Here is a 24,973-nt window from a genome sequence, read left to right as displayed (position 1 = left end):
ATATTTTGAATTGTTTTTTAGCTTTATTTTTTGTTTTTCATATAAATGTTAAGTTTTGAAATTTTGTTGTATTCATTTGTCATTTTTATTTAATTTCTTTATTTTTAAAATGTGTATAGGTAGTATTTATAAAGTTTTAGCTTTTACTACAATTAATTGCTTCAGTTGTCCCCATTTGTAAGTCGCTTTGGATAAAAGCGTCTGCTAAATGACTAAATAATTAATAAAAATAATAATAGTCTGGGAGTGATACCCTGAGGAGAGACTGACAGTGACATCGAGAAGTTTGAAGAAAGCCTTACAGACACAGGAGACAAACTGTGGCGCACATCGGAGACGACATCTTCCGGGATGCCGAAGGTGCAGAAGAGATTATGGAAGAGGGCCTCTGCTGTTTTGAGTGCTGTGGGTAAACCCCGGAGGGGAATTAACTTGCAGGATTTGGAGAATCTGTCAACTGCAACGTGTATGCAGGTATAACCTTCTGACTTGGGGAGATCTGTGACGAAGTCGACTCCGACGTGGGACCAGGGGGCGATGTGGAATGGGTAATGCCGACGTGGGACCAGGGGCAATGTGGAATGGGTAATGGGACAAATTTTCTGGTGGGTAAGTGATGTGGAGTCTTGGAGATGGCGCAGACTGAGCATCCACGAATGTACTGGGAGACATCCCGGGCCATACTGGGCCACCAGTACCAAGCTTGGAGGAGCGAGAGAGTACGTTGGCTGCCTGGGTGTCCAGACCCTGGGAAAGCATGCAGGGAGCCCAGAAGGGAAGTCCTCAAGGAAGTGGGCACGTAGGTTTTGCCCTTTGAGCCTCCCAGCGGAGCGGGTTTCGGTGATGGAGGCGATATGGATCTGTTCATCCAGGGCCTACTGGATGGGGCTCACAAGGACGCTTGGAGGGAGTATGGGTTCAGGTGTGGAGGGTTCGTCGGGGGCATGGATACATGAGAGGGAATCCGCCTTGACAATCTTATCGCCGGGTCGATACGTGATGGAAAACAGGAACTGAGTGAAGAAGAGGGCCCAGCGAGCCTGCCGGGGGTTTAACCTCTTAGCACTTCGGAGTTCCAGGACAGAGACTTGGGTTTCTGACGGAGCATGGAAGTGAGGGGGGCTGAGAGGAGACTGAAGTTCAGAATGAACCTCCGGTAGAAATTTGCGAAGCCGAGGAATTCGGAGTTCCTTTACTGACTGAGGCTGGGGCCAGTCCCTGATGACTTGGACCTTCCACTGGGCCATCTGGATCCCATCCGCACTGAGGATGTAGTCGAGGAACTGGACCGTGGGGCGGTGGAACTCACACTTCTCAAGCTTCAGGTAGAGGTGGTCTTTCCTGAGTTGGAGTAGGACCTGCGTCACGTGATGGCGATGTTTGGCCAGGTTCCAGGAGTAGATCAGGATATCGTCTATGTACACGATGACAAACCGGTGGAGGAACTCCCGGAACACCTCGTTCATAAACCCCTGGAAGACAGACGGGGAGTTGGAAAGGCCATACGGCATGACCCGATATTCATAGTGGCCTGAGGGGGTAATGAACGCCGTCTTCCACTCGTCACCTTCCCGGATACGAACGAGGTTATAGGCGCTCCGCAGGTCCAACTTCGAGAAGATGCGGGCCTCATGGAGTTCCTCGAGGGCGGCCGGGACCAGGGGAAGAGAATAAGGGAGCTTGTCAGTGTGATCATTGAGGGTCCGGTAGTCGATGCAGGGCCGCAAGCCTCCGTCCTTCTTGCCCACAAAGAAGAAGCTCAAGGCCGCCGGAGAGGTGGAAGGACGAATTAACTGTTATTGTAGAGCCTCCTTGATGTAATCCTCCATCGCCTTGCGCTCCGGGATGGACAGGGGGTATACTCGACCCTTGGGGAGTATAGCTCCAGGCAGCAGGTCAATAGCACAATCCCATGGCCGGTGCGGTGGTAACTTTGTGGCTGCCTGTTTGCTGAACACATCCTGGAATGCCATGTAGTCAGATGGGATCGTCGGAACCTCACGAGGTTCGGGGGCTCTCCACTAGGGTGGAATGAACTTGGAGCTTCGGGTTACCCAACCAGGGGTACAGGGACATTGGAGAGACAGTTTTGGATGGAGGTTTTACTCCATCGAAGGATCTCGCTGGTACCCCATCTGACTTCGGAGGAATGTTGAGATAGCCAGGGGCGTCCCAGGATGATATTGATGGTGGGTGCCTCCAGTACTAGAAAGGAAATCCTCTCCTGTTGAAGACAGCCTACTTGCAGAGTGATCAGCAGAGACCGGAAATTGATGTGCCCACGCCCGAGCGGTTTTCCCTGAATGGTCTCGATCTTCAGCTAGGCCTGTCTCTGGCGGGGTAAATCAAGCTATTTTAGGAGGGCTAGAGAGATGAAATTGCCTGATGATCCAGAGTCCACAAGGGCAGGTACTGAAATTAAATAATGTGGGGTGAGCAGTTGTACTGTTGGTAGTGGTAGGTGTAGAGATAGCAGGCTCCAATTGGAGGGTACTCACCGCTGGGCATGGGGGACGAGAGGGGTACACCCGAATGAAGTGCCCCGGAACTCCGCAGTAGAGACACAGCCCCATGGCGAGACGTTGAGCACGCTTAGTGTGTGAGAGGCGATTAGTATCCATTTGCATAGGTTCTGGTACCGGAGGACAGGAAGCTGATGAGGACGGAGAATGAGCGGTTATGTCCGGCTGACAAGCCGTGAGATGTTTAGAGATCTTAACGGCCTTCTGCATAAAGCTCTCCAGACCGACAGTGTCATCATAGATTGCCATCTGGGCTCTGATCTGTGGATCCAAGCCCTGCCGATAAGCAGTGAGTAGTGCTGCCTCATTCCAGCCACACAAGAATCTCCCTGATGGAGACGGATGAGTTGGTCGGCAATGGAGAGCGAGCTGGTGGATAGGCCAAAGACCTCCTTGAAGTGGGAAGAGAAAGCGTCGAAAGAGTTCATTATAGAGGTCTGTGAGTTCCAGATGGCTCGTGCCCAGAGCAATACCCGTCCGGTTAGCAGGGAGATCAGGAAGGCAACCTTAGCCCGTTCGCTGGAAAATGTATGGGATTGCATCTCTATGTAGAGTGAAACTTGGAGTAAAAACCGCTACATTCAACCGCCTCACCCGAATAGTTAGCAGGGATAGCCATGGGACTGGCAGAGGCAGACTGATGGTGTGTGACCGGAGAGAGAGAGCTGTTCGAAGATCGCTGACCAGCTCTTCGAGGGGATCCGCAGTGGCGGGGTTCGGGAACTCCATCTCCGGTCGTCGGTTCTGGTCTAGTCTTCTGTCAGCAGATAGACACGGGACACAGAGGTAAGTGCAATACAATCAACAGGTTTATTGAGTAGCAGCAGAGGGGAATGAGATGAGTAGAATGTCCAGGTAAACAGGTGGGGAATGGGAATGTCTTTAGGGGCTTATCTGAGTGTGAATGTCCTTTTTCCTTTTCCAGGGGATCCCAAGGTAACAGCGGAGCGTGGAGACGGTGGAGTACTGGAGCGGTGGAGAACAAGGATAGGAACACTGGAGCAACTGATAAGTAGCCAAAAGGTAAGTGGGTCAGGTTAGTCAACATGGAATGTTTGAGACCAGACAGTGAGTGAACGGGAGGAGTGCAGGGATATAGTGCTGTTGATGAGTGCTGACAGGTGGCGGTGATTAGAAATCAGGGGATTGGAATCTGGTGAGTGGAGACTGTGGTGACTCTCTAACACATATACAGTATTATGTAAACAAAAACATTTATTTTGGATGCGATTAATCACGATTAATCGTTAGAAAGCACTAAAATAAATGTAACAAATTTTTGGCACAATCCTCCACTTGGAAGTTTCCTAATGTCCCGGTTGAAAACCACTGGAACTTTCAACCCCATGTCCACCAAACTTGGCAAAGTACTTCAGCTTGTTCTCATGTATTATACATCTTCTTTTTTAACCGGTCGAACTCAAAATAACTTGTGCTCAGCTGCAGGTTGACAAAATTATCTTTTAGCAGACATTTTTATAATTTACGGTCTTTCTCTGCTGTAAAAATGGACCACAAATACAGATGACTCGTCTCTTGAATCTTAAAGACGCTCTATAAATGCTTAATGCTTCATAACCTTCAAACTTCAAGGCTTTGTAAAGCTTTCAAACTTCTCAGACATTTCAGACTAGGCTTTGCCAAACCAACTTTTAAAGTATGTCTTTAAAATCATTTAACTCTCTCTCTTTGGAGACATTAAAACAACAGACACAAATGAGAGCTACAATATTCTACACATACAGTATAAATATGATGTTAAATTATATAAATTTAAATCGATTATTAATATAAAGTTTTTTAGTTTTTTGTTTTGTTACATGTTACAAAAAAAACGATAAGTATATATATATATATATATATATATATATATATATGGACTGCATAGCTCATATCATTTGGTTTTGGAAGAATTAGATGAGAAATGTTTAAATTTGTACTTTAAAGGAGACTATTTCTCAGGAGTAAAGCATGAGAGTCAGGATAAATATCCATTTATCCTCAGCATGAATGTGTGTCAATTGTTTGTAAAATAACTATTTACATGAATTTACAGAGAAATTCATTCTGTTTGTGTTTCACTGAGGCCTATCCATGTCAAGTGCAAAACAATTGAAAAATTAAAATGATCCTGCTATTGGGAATTGCTGAAGATTAGAATTGACTTGAAATATTTATGGCAACAGAAAGCAGTGGTATTGTCTCCAGACTATTAAGACCTTTAATATTACTGCACAATATATAGGGTCACAGCAGGGGTCTAAGACAGATCCATCAAAGTATTTCTTGCACATATTTCTCCCAGATCAAAAGACAACCACTGAAAAACAAGTCGGACGACCAGCTGTTATTTTTATTTATTATTTTTTTCCTGCGTGCACTTATGATTAGTGCCTCTGGAATGAAAAGCATGCTTATCTGATCAATTCTCTTTTCACAGTGAGTCTGTGGCTTTAAGCTGGCAGAAGATTAAATGAGAACTAATGCGAGAGGTAATATAATTTTGAATGCTATGTGATTGGTATGTATGTCAACCTTTGCTGGGCACGGGAAAATTAAAATTCATTACTTGTGAAAGAGCCCCCATGCTGAGGTAATGAGAGTGAGGATGAATTAGCTTTCATGCAAGGCTTAATTTCGGTATTAATACACGTACATGTGTGGCCGCAAAATTCCCACACACACATGCAAAACATGATCAAATGGTCTAAATGCACCAAAAACATCCCAAATTATTGGTTGAGAAGCTGCAACATGATGAAATTTCATAAAATCTCATCTTGCAATTGCTACTTTCTACTTCATAAATATTGCAGTACTAGCATGCACGTTTTCGACAGAAGCTTTCTAGTTCTTTTTATACCTGGCCATATTTTTCACTTAAAAATGATATTAGGCGAACCAGAAATGGGATTTTTGAAAATATGAGAATCAAGTAGGTCTCCGTTTCATGTCCAAACCACGGTTGTAATGTTTCGTTGAATGATGTCGAAGATTCTCAATTTGGATCCTGCAGCCGGGAGTGCAAAAAGAGTATGCAACATATGCGGCACATAAGGATGATACACAAAAAAAGTGTAAAAAAAATAAATAAATGCATAGAGTTAACAAAAGTACAATTTTAACCTGTGCTGTGCTGAAAATCCTTTACCTAATTTGGTGTTCTTTGTCTTTTAAAAACTGCATGTAAAACTCTCATTATGCTATATTATCACCGAATCTTAGATTAAATTAGCACAGGTTTTGTATTTCAGGACTGATTGATTTTAGGTCTCATTGATCTGAACTTATTACTTATTAATACCTCAGTTTTTGAGTGGAAAATGCATTATTTGTGGATAATTTTGTCACTGTTCTCCCAAAATGAGGTGCATAAACTCAGATCAGTGAGGCCTATGATCAGTCACCTTCAAGAAAAAAAATTAAATTTGAATCGAAAGAAAACAAGTTTAGGTTGAATCCAATAAGTAACACGAGTTACGTAATCAGATTACGTTTTTTCAAGTAACAAGTAAAGTAACGCATTACTTTTTAATTTACAAGAAAATATACTTTCAAAAAAGTAACGGCCGTTACTTTGTTTTCCCATTTATTGACTTGACATGTCTCCTGTCCCCATGTTGGGAGAAATCGGAAGTACAGAGGCTTTGTGTGCACTGTGAGAACATGATGTTACTGTAGTTCTAGACTAAATGTGAATGTGCATTAATTCGTCTCACTTGCAAAAAAACAAAAAAACAAACAAGTATTCATTTAGTATTCATCAAAATGAATTAAAACAGTGAAATGCAAACTCGGAATATGACATGTTAAATAACACAAATGTATCTAATCCCATTTTATTAACCAATGTCTTTGCTGCTGACCTTTTATGATCCAGTTCAACCATACTAATAAGTCAAAATGACTTTGGATAATCTAACAATTGTGCTTCATTGGGTTTTTTTTTTTTTTTATTGCTGAAGAGTGTTGAACTTTCACTCCTGCGTTCTACTGTACAGACGTGAATTTACTCTTCCTTCAGCCTGAGGTTTATTCATTACCCTTTTTGGTGTGAAAGGACTTTTACATTTGCTATAAATAGAACTTATTTTATTAAAAACAAACAATCAAGCCTGCTCATATTTAAAAAGTAATGCAAAAGTAATGCAAAAGTAACTTAACGCATTAATTTCCATAAAAAAGTAACTAAGTAACATAATTAGTTACCTTTTTAGGGAGTAACGCAATATTGTAATGCATTACTTTTAAAAGTAACTTTCCCCAACGCTGTTTGGCAATAATATAGCATAACAATTATACTTTGTTTTTTAAAGCCTTTTTTGTTCATTCTTCTTTTTATTAATATATATTTTGATATTTTCATTTGCATTTTTTTTTATCTTGACTCAATGCCTGTCGCTCATTAACACAGTAGAGACTCAATTTAATCATGTTGCTGAATTTTGTTCTGCAAACACTACAGAAATGAGTGAAAATGTGTTTTGTGTTCAGTCAGCTTCATCCACACAGATGTAATAAGCATGAAATATTTAATAACTAAAAAATAAAGTGGAGTATGTTGACAAATATACATGATGAAAGTTGCACGCTCTACTGACAAACCTAAAATTAACAATAAATTAACAAAAATGTATATATTTTAAGTATATATATTTAATTGTTTAAGGAGAAAAGGGGAATTTTTGCTTTTATTAATTAATTTTTTTTAAATTGTGTTTTAGGTTATTTTTAGGCTTTATAAGATAAAATAAGATGAATAAGATAAATATGAGCGTAAAAAAACGGTAATTTCTGTTTCCACCCTTTTGCGTTTTATCTGTTGCACTCTTGGGTATCATTACAGTTTTGTGTATTTTTTGTATTAATTTGGTACTGAAATACTGATACTTTTGACATTCAGAGACCAAATGTCCGCTGAGGAAGAAAAAGAGAACATAGAAACTACAGGGACATAAACGACTAAGTTGACAACCTAATTTTTAATCACTGAACATACAGCAACATCACATACTTTAATTAATTGGCTGACCATGAAAGTAACCATGGCCTATTTGCTAAGATGTTTGGGGAGTAAGTCTTATAGTGTGGGCTGAAGATGAATATATTTAATTAGGACTGGAGGCCCTTTTGTTGTGACGGTCTACAATGGGATCGAAGGGTCTAGTCATATCCCTGGAGAGGAAGAGCTGGTGTAATTTTTCAGGCCACCCTTTCACGTACAACGGCAAATTCTTAGTTAAATTGAAAAGCACATGCAGAGCAAATGCCGAGCAGGCGGTTTCTCTGGGGACACTCCGGTTCTGAGTCTCCAGCTTTTCTAGAGGAAGACAGATGCATTAGGGGCTCATTAAAACCTCGCTGTGTCTTTTACTTCCTACAAAGCAGCCTCATGTTCATTAACAACTCAGGAAGAGATCTGAACAATGCAGAATGACACTTATCCTGACTTCAATGGAGCTTAAAAGCTGATAGATAGAGAGGAGCTAGAAGTTCTTCGGATATGATGTGGTGACCCAACATAGTACCTTAATTATTTATAGTCACCAAAATATCCATAAATTTTAGACACATATTATATGATGATGGCACTCAATATTCCACAGTTTGAGGACCACTATAACATTCTACAACATCTATTTATATAAGTACATTATGTGCCATGTGTGCCTTACATAAATATAACGTATTCTTGGTATGAACTCGCATGAAGGCACTTCAAAGCGATGGATACTAGAACACAATTAGGAAAAACACTCTTTTCATATAATCTTATGGTGTCCTTCTGTTTGCTGCCTTTCTCATTATGATAGCCTTTTGAAATTCAATTTAGAAAATCCATAGGTAATTATCATAAGAGCGGAGACTGGATTACTGTTGCCTATGTTTACTGTAGAGTGAATCAATCCCTGTTACTGATTTGTCAAAAATAGGTCTGATTCTTTGCAGGTTTAGAAACAGAATCCACATGTTCAAAATGATAAAGCAATCATGTTTTCTCTGCTCCGACATACATTGTGTTCACTTGTGTTGCTTCGCCATAATAGTATAGGATAGACAGGATGCTATGTGCACAATTTTCCATGTTACTGAAAAACTGCAGTCCCAAAAGCAAGCCACAAAAGCCTGATGCATTGTGATTATTCTTGTGTGAAATAGATAACTGGTTTACTAAAAATCAACAGCTGCACATTTAAAGGGAGAGTGTGCAATTTCACCAAAATAAATAGCTGAACTCTCAAAGTTGGTTGCTTTTTTGGATGCTTTGTCCATATTCATTGTGAGTGTGAATATCCATACATCAGTATGAATAGCCATTGTATGGAAATACTATTAAAAATTAATGGAATGACATGAGGGCAGAATTTTAATTGTGGGGTGTACTGTTCCTTTAAAGGTGAATTAAGTTTTTAAATGTTAACATATTGTTACACAGTGACTGTGCTAGCACATTAACAGATGCCATTCATTAATATCTAGCAGCATCTAACTTGTGCCCTGAGAAAGAGCCATTCAAATTTTTCCATTGTCGCCATTTTGAGTGCTATATTGCTCTTTCTATTTACAGCTAAGCGTGGCAGAGAGAAGGTGAGTTAGTGTTGACTGCATCAAGAGCTAGCGGCTAAAGAATAACCAGGAAATGCTCAGAATTCTGTTTGCTCATGCACTAATAGCCTGAAACTGGCAGGGTGGATAAATCCTGCTGCAATTACTGCTGAGCAACAATAGAAGTGTGACGTAGCCCATCCGCACACACACATACACATATACGCCCCTTTTAATGGTAAGGCCATGTACTATCCTTCCCACTAAATTATCGCCATGGGGTGCGAGGGAACGGACAGGAGAACAGAGAATGGATTTCCCCTCTCTAGGTGTAAAAGCCTTAAAGTGCTTTTCTCTTCCCTTAAAGAGACAGAGTGACACACCAAAATACATCTAGAGCAGAGAATAGCTCAGAACGCTAATGGAAAAGCTTAAACACTTCAGCAGTTTGTTATTGCAGAGACAGTCAGGCACTATCGGGGTTAAACCTACAGCTCTTTTACCTGGATCATTTGAAATATGCAAGAAAACCAAACTGACATCAAAAACGGCAGCTCGATCTCATTCGTTCCTTTTGAAGTCAACATGAAACCAAAATGTCCCTATTTATTTTCTTAAAACACATTCATGCTCTTATTGTGCATGATCCATCTGCATGCTACTTGACGTAAGAAATGTCTTTGTAATCTGTAAACAACATTCTTTACTTGCTTGATTTCTTAAGTAACTTCTCTCGTTGGTTTTCATGACCTAGAATAAGGGAATAATCCTTCTCCTAAAGCAGGGGTATCCAGCCCTGAATTTGTAGTACTCAAAATCTGTAGGCGAAAAGTATCCAGATGACATAGTACTTCCGCCAAGATTCTGGAGAGTGCATTCAATGGACACTTTACTATCCCACGAGGCCACAGGAGAGAAGTTGTGACTAGTAAAAAAGTGATGCAACGTCAAGTCTGTATTTCATTCATACTCCACATGCTATATAACATACTTGTTTAACGGTCGCTAAGTAAGTTCTTCATTAAATGTAGCACCTACTCAGACAGTATGTGATTTCGGACGGAATTGGATCAGAAATTGCATACTTCCCTACTATATAAAACAATATGTGAGGCATGTAGTATGTACGAATTCGGCAACACTTTAGAATAGGGAACACATATTCACTATTAAATAAGGGTTTTCCCTCAATAAAGTCCTAATTTGACGCTTATTAATAGTTAGTAAGTTAGTTGTTAAGTTTAGATATTAAAGAGATCTAGAACATGGTCATGCAGAATAAGGCATTTATATGTACTATATAAGTGCTGATAAACAGCCAATATGTTTTTCATATGCATGCTAATAAGCAACTAGTTAATATTGAGAAGTGAACCTTAAAATAAAGTTTTACCTCGAATTCAAAATGTTCGAAAAATAGTAGGTGAAAAGTAACTGGATGACCTACTTTTTCCGACCGGATTCTGAAGTTTGCATTTGATGGACACTTTACTATCCCATGAGGCCATGGGAGAGGATTTATGAATGGCAGGTAGGTCATGTAACAATAACAGCACGGCGGATGTAGTACGTCCAAATTTCATTCATACTACCCATATTTATACTATACAGAATGTATTTTTTTAACGGTCGCAAAGTAAAATCTAATTTAAATGTAGTACCTACTCAGACGGTATGCGATTTCGGACACATTGTGGACCAGTGAACTGGGGCAAGTTGAAGCTAAACTTGACCGAACCCTAACCCCAGCCATCCAGCACCTGCAGAGTTTAGCGCCAACCCTAATTAAAGGGGTCATATGATGCGATTTCACATTTTCCTTTCTCTTTGGAGTGTTACAAGCTGTTTGTGCATAGATAAGATCCCTGAAGTTGCAAAGTGTAAAGTCTCAAAACAAAAGAGGTATTCCCCCTAAAACAGCTCATGTAAACACGCCTCCACATGTCTACGTCATGGTGTGGGAAGATTTGCAAAACACCGGCCAAACGTATACGCAATGAAAGAAGGCAGAACTATTATTCTCGCTGTAGTATTGTTGCTGCTGCCGGGCACCATGTCCTGGAGACGCTGTGTTTTGTTGTGAAAGTGAAAGTACTTTGTTTGGGCTTCCAAAAGAGGACACAACTAGAAATCAGTGGTTAAGTTGTATTTACAACACTGTTCCAGAACAGTTCAACCCAAATATTAGAGTGTGTGCACTGTGCAGCGCATCTTACAGAGGACTATTTCCTGAACCTGGAAAAGTAGCCTATAGTACTGGCTTGCACAAAGGCTGTTTCTATAAAGTGGGGCAATTCCAACTTTGCAAGGACAGTCTGATGCTTCTGACTCACAGCCTGTAAGTACGTTTCTGCTACTTACTATTCAAATGCGAGTTTTGAGGTGTTTAGAGTAGTGCTTGTTGTTTGTGGTTTCTCCGATCACAAATGCAGACATGGTAATGTCGATGCAACGCAATGCGATGCGTAAAAAGACAGTATAAGTCATTATAATCAGTAATTATGCCCCCACTGGATGCAACAAATGCGTTGTTTATAATGTGTTTTATTGTATTTGTGTCATCGTGCCGGGACACGGCATCACAATACGATAAGGGGCGTAACATTTCCGTCTCAAGCTTGAGGTATTCGGCCAGTCACAACGCACTGAATAGCTGGCCAATCAGAGCATGCTTTGTTTCTCAGAATGATGAGCTTTGTAAAAATCGATGTGTTTCAGAAAGGCGGGTCATAGAGGAGCAACAATAATGTACAGTATGTGGAAAATAATGTGGTTTTTGAACCTTAAACCGCATAAACACATTGCATTGCACCAAATACACAAAATAATTTTCTTTTTAGCAACGCCATATGACCCCTTTAAACACACATGAACCAGGTAATCAAGGTCTTCAGGTTTACCAGAAGCTTGAGAAACTCTGCAGGAAGGAAATTCTCCAGGAGCAGGACTGAGCACCTCAACCTAAGTTGAATGCATTTATAGGAGCCAAACAGGTGCAAAAATAATGTTAACCAAAAGCCATATAGCTATTTAGTCACTGTATAGGCTATTTTGTAGGTACTATAACAAAGTCTTTAAAAACCTTGCCACATGCAGTAATTTAGTGCTTGTTAATGTGAAAAGGTTATGGCAATATTAATAAATAACAATACATTTGTAGAGTCATTGCTAGTAGATGTTCCTTGGTCAACATAACCATTGATAGCCATCGCATCACTCTGTAATTGCATAGAGTTGAATTCTCATAACCAACAGTCTCAATCTCCCATGTCGCCTCAAATTGCCAAATCTCACCCAAAATGAATGACTTCTGGTTGCCTTGTCACAACAAATCAGTGTCAGTGTGAATTCCGCTTCACACCAGAACAGTCATCCAGGTGCTTTTTTTTACCACTGCTATGCTGACAACAATCTCAAAATGGCAAGGATCTCTGTATGCCACTCTGACATATCAAACTGGATGTCCACCCACAACCCTGAGCTCCTCTACCTCCAAGCTAAGACTTCCCTGATGACTTGCCTCATTCAACCTCTCACGGTCTCAAATCTCAGCTGAAGGTCAAGCCGCTGTTTGCTGTCATTCTAGATCACCAGCTGTCCTTTGTAGACTACGACAACTGCCTGGGCTTCGTGCCATTCCATTTCAAGGAAAATAATGCCTTTCCTCGACTCCCTCTAAATTCAGCTCCTCGTTTAGGCCAGAGTCATTTCATTGCTAGACTATCGCAAGTCACACTTTGCCTATCAGCAAATCGTGCATGTTGCAACTTCGCTCAGATGTCTACAGGTAATTCAGGTAATCCTGACTCACTTTAAAAATGAAACCTGAGTGCCTGAGAGTTTTAGAATCACCTTTAGAGACACATCTGTGGGAACTCTGCAGTATTATTCTGCCTTTGCATTGCTTTAGCACCAACTTGATAAAAAGTTAAATGTAACGGCAATTGCTTTTTGTTACCATTGCATATATTGGATTAGAATATATGAGTTACTGTAGGTCTGGGCCACAGTTTGTCTAGACATAGTCTGGTAATGACGTGAACTCTAAATTGCTAGGAACTTCAGGTAAATGTTTTAGATTGTTAAATATTACGAATGCTGCAAAGATCTTTAATTGCTACAAAGATTTATTTGCCTTGTTTTAGTGCCCAATTCGCTAATCAAATTATGAAAATCAGGTATCATCACAAAACTAAAGCTTATTGCAATTTTAAGTGCTAGGCTGTGGATGATACAGCGGACTAACTCAATCTGGAAAACTTTACCAAACCTGTATAGTGATCTAGACACCTGAATCAGTACTTTAAAAAATGTGAATTTGACTCGCACTCGCATATATGCTCTTCTCCATCATTGGATGAATAACTGCTGCCATGATCAATAGAAAATATATGCAAACTCTCCTTTAAATGAAATTCCATTTTGCCGCCTACTTTCTGTGGGTGGTAATAGAACAATGTTAATTGCTTTAGGCAAACAGCACCGAGTTTTGTGAATAAGGTGCCTTCTTTAATAAGCATAATTCACTGGCCTTTATTGAAAGGAGGCATGTTTGCTCTGAAGGAAATTACAATAACAATGTAAATACGCTGCAGCATTATTGCGGTGAATTTAGCACCTGGTTAAACTGGATTGTGGGTGGTTCGTGAATAAGATGCAGGATATTTAACTGGAATACCACATGGAAAAGTGGTAATCTGTTTAGAGAATTTAACCCTGTGCCACATGCCCAAGACAAAAATGCTTCCACTCGAGCAGTACAATGCATCAGCAGTGGTAACCATAACCTGTGCAAAATCCAACAACTACATCTATCTCCTAGCTGTGTAGCACAAGTTTGCTGTAAACCCAGGAAGCATGTAGAGCAGATTCTGCTCATAATGGATATGCCTTGGCCCAATTTATCAAAGGTTCCTGGTTTGCTTTCTCACAGGCAGAGGCTATGCAAATGCATCCCAGGCTCCTATGGGAGATAAGAGGAGTCCGAACGGCACATTGTTTATTGGGAGTCGTGTTCAACATAAATCATCCAGCTGCAAAGTCAGAGAAGATAACTCACCTTTCACTTTGTTTTTCGTTGCCGCCTCTGAGAGCATAAAACGGAGAAGAGAGATGAAGGAGCAGGGATGAGGGGGAAAAAGAAAGAGAGAGAGAGAGAAACAGAGTGATTAAACAAGCCTCAAAGCATGAAATTCTCGGCATAAGTCTTGAGCATAAGTCTCAAGTCTTCCATTAATAAAGTAACAGTTTACCCCAAAAAAGAAAGCTTTGCCATCAGTGACACCATCAACCCATGTGAACTTCTTTCTTTAGTGCAACACAAAAGGAGAAAGCCTTTTCCATGCAATTACAATAAATGGAGTCTTCTTAAGCTTTCAAGCTTCAAGACAGAATGTAAAAGCACCATAAAGTATCATAAAAGTAGTCCATATGACTTATGTACTAAATTTCAAGGATACAGTAAATGACTAAAGTAGATTTTTTTTTAGATCTCAAAATTTCAACTTCATAAGTTCACAAGAGTTCATGAGAGAAGCAGTGTTCTCCACTTCATTTGGAGTCTTCTTCAATGAATCCAGTTGACAGAACCAATCTGAATGATTTGTTTAAAAATCTGTCTGATTTGATTCTTTAATTCAACTGATTCAGCTTCCATTGATAATCATTGAATACATAATCAGGTTGCTACTGTTAATAACTCACTGAAAGTTAAGAATATCATTAAATATGGATGTTGCTCACATAAAGTCATTGTGCGTCTTTGAATATATGACTTTGAACATTGAACCCAGTCCCATTCACTGTAACTACAGTGAAATGAGCAACAAGAACTTTGTTTAAACTCTCTTTATGTTCCACAGAATGAAGAAAGTCCTACATCACAAGAACGTCTATTTTTAGATGAACTATCCCTTTAATGCCTAGTGAGTTTACAGATGAAATACGACGACTTCTCTTTGTTCAGAGTTTAAAGTTTGCTCATGTTTGAATGCATAAGCTTAATACTCTCATAATGCCTGACCTTCTGCTTAGCAAGCCGCATGCCATAAACATTGCCTTGATGAGGAACATAACGGACATATTTTATAGCATGCACCATCTGTATATACTTCTTTACAGACCCAGCTGAATAATAATCATATACAACCTTTCATTGTCGATAAGCGTATGGAACAACCGTGATGAGGTGAGACTATAAGAGCCGAGATGACACTGCTACCATTTTTGTTGCATGATGGAAAATGACAGAAAAAACCCCATGAATGCATTTGTGGTTCTTGAGTTCAAATGTGATACATTCAAAGCGATGAATAATTTGCAGGGAACACTTCTTCTTACTGTAAGTTCACATATATTAACCCTTGTGCAGCCTTTTGGACATTTTTGTCATTTTCAGTTTTGTTTTTTTTATAATTTTGCCTGTGTTATTGGCAGCTGCATAAATTTTGGCACAGGGGTGCCAAAATTTTTGTCCAAAAGGACATTTTTGTCCAAAAGGTCCTGAGAGGAACAATTTTGTGTACCTAATGCACATGCATATTATTTATAAACTTAAACCTGTAAACTTTTTTTTTTGGTTTCACATTTTAAACTTTTTACTTCAACAATAATTTGCCATGGGTCTTCTTTAAAATGAGACCAAACTTAACTCTGTGCTCCCAAGCTTCAAATTTTTTGACATGGACATTTTTGTCAAACAGAAAAACCTACAGAAAAAACCCCATGAATGCGTTTGTGGTGCTTGAGTTCTAATGTGATACATTCAAAGCGATGAATAATTTACAGGAAACACTTTTTCTGACAACTTTTCTGAACAGTTGAACAGTTCACAATATTCGAATGCTGCAAGACAAGTCTGAGGCAGACGATATCACAAATATGCACTGTTAATAGATTCTGCACAATCTGAAGTATGCTTAAGAGTTGTTTAGTAAAGACGACAATGGGAAGACTCTGTCTGAGCAAGGGATTTTTAGAAACATTTTTATTGCTCAAAAAAGTTCCTCTTTCACAGCTAAAGAGATTTAATGGAGTTCCCACTAAGTTTTAGGAAACTTCAAGAAAAAAACATCTGAGATCTCAATACAAAAAGACACACATACTGTAAGTTCACATATATTAACACTCGTGCAACCTTTTGGACATATTTGTCTTTCAGTTTTTTTTTTTTATCATTTTGCCTGTGTTATTTGCAGCTGCATAAATTTTGGCACAGGTGTGTATTTTTATTTTATTAGAATTTAACTATTTCACTTCCATTTCCTTTAATAAATCTGTTTTGCATTAGGTACACAAAATTGTTCCTTTCAGGACCTTTTGGACAAAAATGTCCCCATTGAAACCCATTAAAACTGCTATTTTTAATCGCAGTGCCGATTAACTGTACAATTATGCCATATTTGTTAATGGGCTTTCATTCTGTTGGCAAGCCTTCAAAATTACATTTTTACTATTTTTTACCAGATGGTGCCATTTTTTTCAGGTTTGGCCTATAAAGCAAATACTCACTTTATTCCTGTTTTCTTTTTCTGCATATTAAAGAGCCAGTTGGATAAATAATGCAGCTATAATTGTGTGGGTGTGTTGGTATGGATGTCGGAGTGTGGTTTCTGTGTCATAAAAAAAATTGTGTATGTGTGCTTGTGTGTTCTTTTAATATTTTGAGAGTGAAAAACTCTACTGTAAATCACAAATTCAACTACTATGTGCACCAGCGGAGTTTTGCTGGCATCTAAGAGGGGACATTTGGTACTGCGCCCAAACAAAATCTTACTGAAAGCTAATTTTTTGAGATATCAACCTCAAATTTGTAACACAACTTGATTAGATTTATGGCTTTGTTTTTCTAGCAGGTATAGAGTTCAACATGTTTCATAAAATATTGTTCATAAACCTGTATAACTTTTTTTTTTTTGGTTTCACATTATAAACTTTTTACTTCAACAATAATTTGCCATGGGTCTTCTTTAAAATGAGACCAAACTTAACTCTGTGCTCCCAAGCTTCAAATTGTTATGACTGTTTTTTGACATGGACATTTTTGTCCACGATGGACCTATGTGTAAATTTTTTTATTGATGCACAAGGGTTAAGCATACAGATCTATAAAATAATTATGAATAGTAGTAATAGTAGTTCAGACAATTTGATTTGGCTTTAGACAATCTGAGCATAGGTTGTTGAGAAACATGAAAACTAAAGAAAATCTGAAACTATGTACTGAGTACATTTCTCCAATTAGCCTCCATTTAATCTCATGTTTAGTAGAAACAATTGAGATTTTAAAGATCACATTTGTGATTTTTGTCCCCAGACAATGATTTTAGCAACATCAAATTAACTAAGGGCACATATTATGCTGGTTTTCGGAATAACCTTGAAGCTCCACTGAAATTATGTTCCTATTTACTATTTAATAAAAGTATTAAAAGTTATTAAAAATGTTTTGTGACATTAGAACGACTGTACTGGAATATTAAATTGAGTACTGTCTTTATTTGTATGAAAAGCTAATTTGGGACACTAAGAGGACATCAAGTACAGAGTGTCAATGACTTAGAAATGAGTGTCAATGACAAGTTCTTAGAAATATACTGAATTAATTTACTTGGGTTCATGTTGGTTTCATATGGGTTTAAAAAATGTTTCCATTTTCAAAAGAAGTTTCTAAAAAAGAATGTAATGTGGTATAACCAACAGGCAAATATTACAGAATATTTCAGAATGTTACAGAAACATCTAGAATGTTCCCATCCGTGCAAAGGCAACGTATCTTAAAAAGAGCAAAATTGTGACCCTGGACCACAAAACCAGTCTTAAGTCGCTGGGGTATATTTGTAGCAATAACCAAAAATACATTGTATGGGTCAAAATTATCGATTTTTCTTTCATGCCAAAAATCATCAGGATATGAAGTAATGATCTCGTTCCATTAAGATATTTTGTAAATTTCTTACCGTAAATATATCAAAACGTAATTTTTAATTAGTACTATGCATTGCTAAGAACTTCATTTGGACAACTTTAAAGGCAATGTTCTCAGTATTTGGACTTTTTTGCGCCCTCAGATTCCAGATTTTTAAATAGTTGTATCTATGCCAAATATTGCCCGATCCTAACAAACCATACATAATGATGATGTATAAAACTTTCAGATGATGTATAAAACTCAATTTTGAAAAATTGACATTTAAGACTGGTTTTGTGGTCCAGGGTCACAATTAGTACTAAAACTTATCTGCACTTTACCAATGTTTCATAATTAGTTATTAACTAATAAATGAGGGTTAAATAAAAAAAGGGTTGCACCTTGCTTTTGTTGTACAGTACATGAACAATTTTAATGATACTCCAATGTCATGCAGGTTTTTTATCAAACACCTTATCTTGCCACCAGTTTCACGAGTACTAAAGGTTCTCAGGCCTGAATCCCCATATTACTCAAACACTGTGAATTGGCACGTCGGTCTAGAGTTTAACGAAGAAGTCATTGTTTTTCACACTCGTTAATCTCTCTCATTCTTCTGTCTTACCCAACCAGCCCCCGACCCCCCTGCCTACATGGAAGTTATTAATCTCTGACTCTGCGCACAGTGTCAAAATCTAATAGTGTTGACAAAGTCAGACTCCATGATAAGATTCTCCTTGCTGTAAGCGGAGAATGTTTGCCAAATCCTGAGAGGAATACCAATGGATACGAGGATACACTAGAGAGTAAGCACTCTTAATCGAACTCTATTTGCTCAGCTTTCACTCCGTTTCCCCCTTTTGGGTTGTTTATGGGAATTAGTGTAGCTGGCAAATAAAAAGAACTCTGAAAATGACATTCCAATAAAGAGGACAAATGCTACATCTTACAAAGACAGATTCAGAGGCTGTGTGTGAACATGAATTATTAGTCTTGTTTGACACTTCACCTCAATCAAAGAAATACGAATTAGCAAATGAAAGTTTATTGGATTTTTTTTGTGTGAATTGCCAATTCCCTTTTCATGCGTTTTCTATAGTATCCTTGAGCAAAAGACTCCGGGTTTACCACCATCATGACAGCGAAGTTGAAAAACTGTATGCAATTTTCCACAGATGATATCAGAAAGTCTCATGGCTGTACTTTTAAAATAGTATTTTAATGTTTATAGTCAAATCCTGTTAAATGCTGGTGACAGCAATATTAATCTGCTGCACCCTTTCACCAAACTTACATACTTCAATAACAGATGTTTGTGGGGAGTGTGGGAAAGAAACAGACACCATTCAACCTTATTAGAAATCAATGTACCATCATAAAAACTCTGAAACTGATATTTCAAGATAGAAAAAAAAAACATACATAGTTGCTTTAATTAGATATCACCATAACAAACTTTCTGAAAAGTATCTTTAAATTCATATTCTAAAGTAGCACTGTCAGCAGCACACATTCAGAAATACATTTTTGGCATTTGACACTGCAGTTTTTTTGAGAATCTACCCACAAGCATTTTTTTGTGAGTGTCAAGTTAAAAATAGTCCAACTTTTAAAATTAAGACCAATTAGTCCAGCCCAGGCTCATTTATAAATACTTTACTCTGCTTACATTTCTGCAAAACCTGAAATGCATTGTACGTTTCACAGCACTGCCTCATGACAAAAAAAGGGCATTTGGAAACAAAACAGTTGCAAATTGATATTGTATTGGTTGTAGCATTTTTCTCTACAGTTTAAAAGTAAAATGTCCAGTGAGTGGCGCTAAATAGCGTGTCTAATTATCTCTGAAACAAAGTTAAAGATCAATAGAAATGTTTATTATGCTGGCTGTTTTATGTGTCATGGTTGTTTTGAAATGAAATGTTACAATGAATGGTGCTAAAAATATAATGCTGTATCGCATTTGAAATTAACCCTGCCCTAAACCTAATCGGTAATGTTAACAAAAGCAATTGTGAGATAAAAATGCATTTGCTGAAGCAACCATGCCATTTTATCCGCCATTTACAAGGCTTTGAGCACTCTTGTGACATTTAATGACTAACCAGAGTGCAAGTTCAATGCTTTACCGGGTGTGCTACAGAGCAAGTTTACTACATCAGAAAAGCCATGCATATGGAGCTGGTTATGTGATGCAAATATAAAAATGTATTTGTTTGCATGTGCTATTGTAAAAGTGTTTTGAGGTTAAAACATACTGTAATACTGTGAACCACAAGAAAGGTGGTGTTTTACAGCCTCTAGTGTTCATTTCAATTGAAAGCTACAGTAAAAATATAAATTTTTGTAGAAATGTAGACAGACTCAGGTATTTCCAATTAATGAGCCTGGGTTGGATTAGTCATTCAGGCAACCGACCAGCTTTACTCTACTCTACTCACAATGCAAAAAGTCTTAATGGTCCTAAAAATAGGCTTCAGGTTTGTATGCAAAATTTTTCCTTTGAATGTGGCATGGACAATTTTTTCATGTGACTCGCTTGTCTATAAAAATGTATTTTGTACAATGGCAGTTAACTGGATTCTGCTCATGGAGGTTCCTGCCACTGGGGTTCTTTGCGGTGGGCCTTAGTAACCACTGTATCACTTTCAGCCGCTCTCCTCCCGTGTTCTAAGAAGACTGCAATCCTTTCTCACACATTCATCCCTCTCTCTCCAATGCTTTTTCTGGCTGGGCCTATTTCTGATACCTGCCTGCGGGCGATGTGAAGAGAAGGGGGAGTCGGTCCCCACGGTGATTAGTCTAACCAACCATGAGAAAGGGTTTGTCCTCCAAAGCAGGGAGAACGAGGCCCTCCAGTGAGCTCGCCAGGCGGCCGGAGGAATCATACCTCACATTGCCAAACAGAGAGAGTCCATCGGGCACTATGGCTGCGACTGTCCCCACGTCAAAGAGTAACCCATCATTCTCGAGCCAGAGGAATAAAAATCCATCAAGACAAAAATAATCCATCAGACAAGCGTAATAAAGCTTGTTGCGAGTGGTTTGATTTCTGCTGCCGTGAACCTTGGCTATATTTGTATATTGCCATATCGGCCAAGGGTTTTGGATTGAAAAAATATCGTCCGAAAGGAACATTAGTGATTTCTTTAGGTAAAAATGTCCAATGGTGATGATGTGTAAAACTAAACATGACCCTGATAACCAGAGCTGTCCTGCCTGTTTTCTATGCCTCGAAACTTTCTGCATTGTTGCAAGATTTTGATGCTTTCCCTGGAGAAACGACCTGCTAGTGCAAGTGAAATCAGCAGTCGGCGAGTGCCCACTTAAGCAGACCTCCACAGCCCTGATAAGAGGGAGAGTCTGAGGTAGGGAAGATAGAAAACACTCCATATGTTCCATTAGGCATTACAAATACTTGAATGAGAGCTGAAGCTCCCATGTGTACAGTATGTATCGGTAGATTTTTCTGTAGCAAAAACATGCTGCTTTGACATGAATCATGAGTTTTATTTTTAAATGTTGCTTCAGACCAACTTAAAAAGCAAACAGCTGCAATGATAATAAAATAATCAAAATAAAACTTCAGTGTGACAGCTGCTTTCTCATGCAAAACCATGTTGATTCACCAAGAAATGTTTATAAGATGAAGATATTTTATAACACTCCAGACAAATTTGAATACTAGCAACAATAAAATTAATTAATATTAAATAAAATATAAAACAAGCTAAATTTTCTGAAGGAAAATGTGATTTCCTGCAAAGTCATTTGGATTAAAAAATAACATTTTATTTCTTAAAATGTATTTCTTAAGATTAATACATTATTTTTCAAACATTAACAACAATAATAATTATTAATCAAATAAAATAAGGAAAAGGTGAAAAATCATGCAAAATCATACATAATTATTGATAAGATAAAGATCACTTATTTAAATAGCAAACAGCAGCAGTAACAGTAATTATTGAAAGAAATGAAAATAAAATAAATTCAAAATATGATAACTTTTCTGAAGAAAATGTGACTGCTGGTTTTTCAAAAAGAATACATTTTATTTATTTTTAAGACAAAGATTTTTACATCACTTTTCACATATTTAAATAGCAAATAGTAGCAATGGTAATAATTATTAAATAAATAAAGTTCTGAAAGTGGGAACACATGTGAATGCTTTTCAATAAATATCGTGCATTTAATTTATCCATTAATTAATTAATGAATTTATATTTCTATATATTCATTCATTCATAAATAATATAGAAAACAATCCAACTGAATCAGTCTATCTTAAAATATTGCTGTTTTGGAACTCACTGACTTTTCTTTGTATGAATATAAACAGCTGATTATTCTGGTGGATCAACTAATTAATTTGCATTTGAAACATTTCAAATGTAGAGTTAGTGAATTGAACAAACCCCTCACCCCTAATTATGAGCAATAGTAGTAGTGATTCTTGCCTAGCAATTGGCGCTAATAATAACATGAGATTTCTTTCTTTATTGGTTCCCGAGGGAAAAACACCTGACATTCCAGGCATGCCCACAACACCTCAAGCAGAGCAGCAGTTTTCCACTCACAACATCCTCCACTGCATGAAGTGACAGTCTGCTCAATGTCACCCCATGCTGTCCTCCTCACCTGTGGCCAACGGCATGTGAATAATTCAACATCTCTGTATTATTAATGAAGAATGAGCTGTAAGTAATGTCCAATGCCTGGGGCCATTTACAGTGACAATGCTGAACACAATTCCAGAAGCGAGGAAAAGCCCAAATAAACAACTCGCCGTTTCCCTCGGGAACATTTTACCGTTTAATTCCCCGCATTATCATAGCTAAAGTTACACTTGGTAAACGGTTACACATTGGTAAAAGGTTAAAGCTAAATTATCTTAGCTGGGCAAAATGTCTGAGGTGCATTTAAAGGACAATCACATGCTGGTATAAAACCCCACAAATGTCTTTGTGTTCTCTCTATGAAAAAGGGTAATATTTTAAAGGTATGGAGGGAAAAAAGAACCGCAGCGATGAAAATGGAGAAGAAATATGCTCTGCATACTTTTTATTATGAGAAAACGCCACAGAAAATACAAGCACGGCTGATGAACTACAGGAAAATCTTGATAAATGTCAAACCTTTTGTGACTGCAGCATTAAAAATGGCATTTACCCACACATCTTGCTAGTTGCCAAAGGGTTAAAATTATTGCATGAAGGACCATTTAAATCAAAATAAGCCTCACATTGGTCTGTTCTGTAGCTCTGGTCATTTTCTGTCAGCAGATTGTAATAGATAATCTCACACACAGATTTCTGACTATTGGTATAAAGTCTGGTCCACATAGCTGCATATTCTTGTCAAAACCGCCCATCTACACAGGAAGAGAAATTCTGACTGACATTCTGAGTGACCAATCACAGTTCACTTTCTTTTTTTTATTTTCTGTTTGGGCCAGGTAAATCTGAAATAAATAATATCAAAATAAATAACCAACGTGGCCAGTAATTCTTCCTCAAAACTGTTCATTTTTATTTCATTGTTCTTTGTTCATTGTTCTTTGTTCCTAACATATCACACAAAGCCATTTAATCAGATCGAAACTGATGATTTTAGACATTTTTGTGTGCTACTACCTAGAGTGCGGCAGTGATTACATATTTTTTATACGGCAACCCAGGCTTCAGCATCCCTCAAAAAATGTTGAATTTTTCCATTGGCTTTTGGATAATTGCAGAAAATTAGCTCTGTGACCAACAAAAGTGTATGATTCTTACATAATTTGCTCATCAGGATAATCTTAACAAATCTGATGAAATTGAAGCCTAAATAAAATCAGCACACTGTAAAAAATTATTGAGATTTTAACTGTAAAAGACTAAAAATGCTACAGTAAAAACCTGTTAATTGGTTAACAGTAAGTTCCCTTACTATATATGGTGAAAATCTGTAATGTACATTTCATGTAATTTTACAGTAAAATACAGTTTTTGGAAGTGAAAAAGAACGTATAATTTACAGCGAAAAAAATGTAAATTGACATAACGAGAATTCCTTTATGCGTTACTTTGCATATTTGATGCTTTTTAGTTGAAATAACTATGTTTCTTCCTAGTTTTTATTTTATCAGTTATGTCCATTAGGGTTGTATGTTACATCTAAAATTTTACGGTGTCCTTGTTACAGTGTAATTATATATGTAAGTACTGAGTAATGTAACTACATGTTAGTAACTGCATGTTACTTACTATATGGTTAGGGTTATTTACATGTAATTATGCATACTTTATTGTTAAGAATAAGTACATGTGACATGTAACAAGGACACCTTAAAATAAAGTGTTACCAGTAATGTTTATTGCATTACTTCAGTATCATGTGTTACCATGATGGTGTTTAGTATTTCATTGAATGACACTGTGCACCTTCTATATATTGGTATTTTCCTCCTCAGCTTGTGGAAAAGCTGCTTGTGATGAGCTTTGGTTCATTATGTGACTTTCTCATCATGAAAGTTACAAAGGTACAAAACAGATTTCAGTAACTCAGTAGGTTGGTATATTAACATTATATCAGTTAATGAAATACTGTTTTTAAATGTAAATTTAGGTTAAATCCGTTAAACCTAAAATGTTGCTACCATATTTTTTTACAGTAAAATTTTGGCAATAACAGCTGCCAGTTTTTTACTGTAAACTTTACGTTTTTTTTTTTTTTTTACAGTGCAAGTGAAAGGCTTAAAAAAAGGAACTATACTACGGTAAGAGTGTACTTGTAACTTCAGTGTCACCCCCATTAAGCTTCTGACAACTCTTGCAATATTTATTTAAAATCTACAGGTTGAAAAGTAAGACAGTCTACAATTGTGTGAACAACCCTCTAAAAGTGGACTAGTGAGTGTACCTTAATGATATTTAATGTCCTTGATGGTCCTGCTATAAGGGTATTAAGGAGGTATTTTATGTTGTAAAATAAAACATGAAATTATTTT

The 24,973-nt window shown here is 37.8% G+C and overlaps 1 protein-coding gene across 1 annotated transcript in view; it reads right to left on the bottom strand.

The window, feature by feature from the left end:
* LOC306854407 (cell adhesion molecule 2-like) overlaps positions 1 to 24,973 on the bottom strand; it is a gene marked incomplete at both ends in the record, with an annotated part of 261,564 nt that overhangs the window by 64,667 nt on the left and 171,924 nt on the right. Inside the window, one exon of the mRNA XM_079392371.1 lies at positions 14,128 to 14,154. Within this exon, the coding sequence (XP_079248497.1) occupies positions 14,128 to 14,154 (27 nt within the window). The remainder of the gene's footprint in view (positions 1 to 14,127; positions 14,155 to 24,973) is intronic.

Source organism: Barbus barbus (genome assembly GCF_936440315.1).
Source record: "Barbus barbus genome assembly, chromosome: 34".
Taxonomy (NCBI): Eukaryota; Metazoa; Chordata; class Actinopteri; order Cypriniformes; family Cyprinidae; genus Barbus; species Barbus barbus.
The sequence above is the reverse complement of the archived record's forward strand: the minus strand, read 5'-3'. Positions and strand labels throughout refer to the sequence as shown.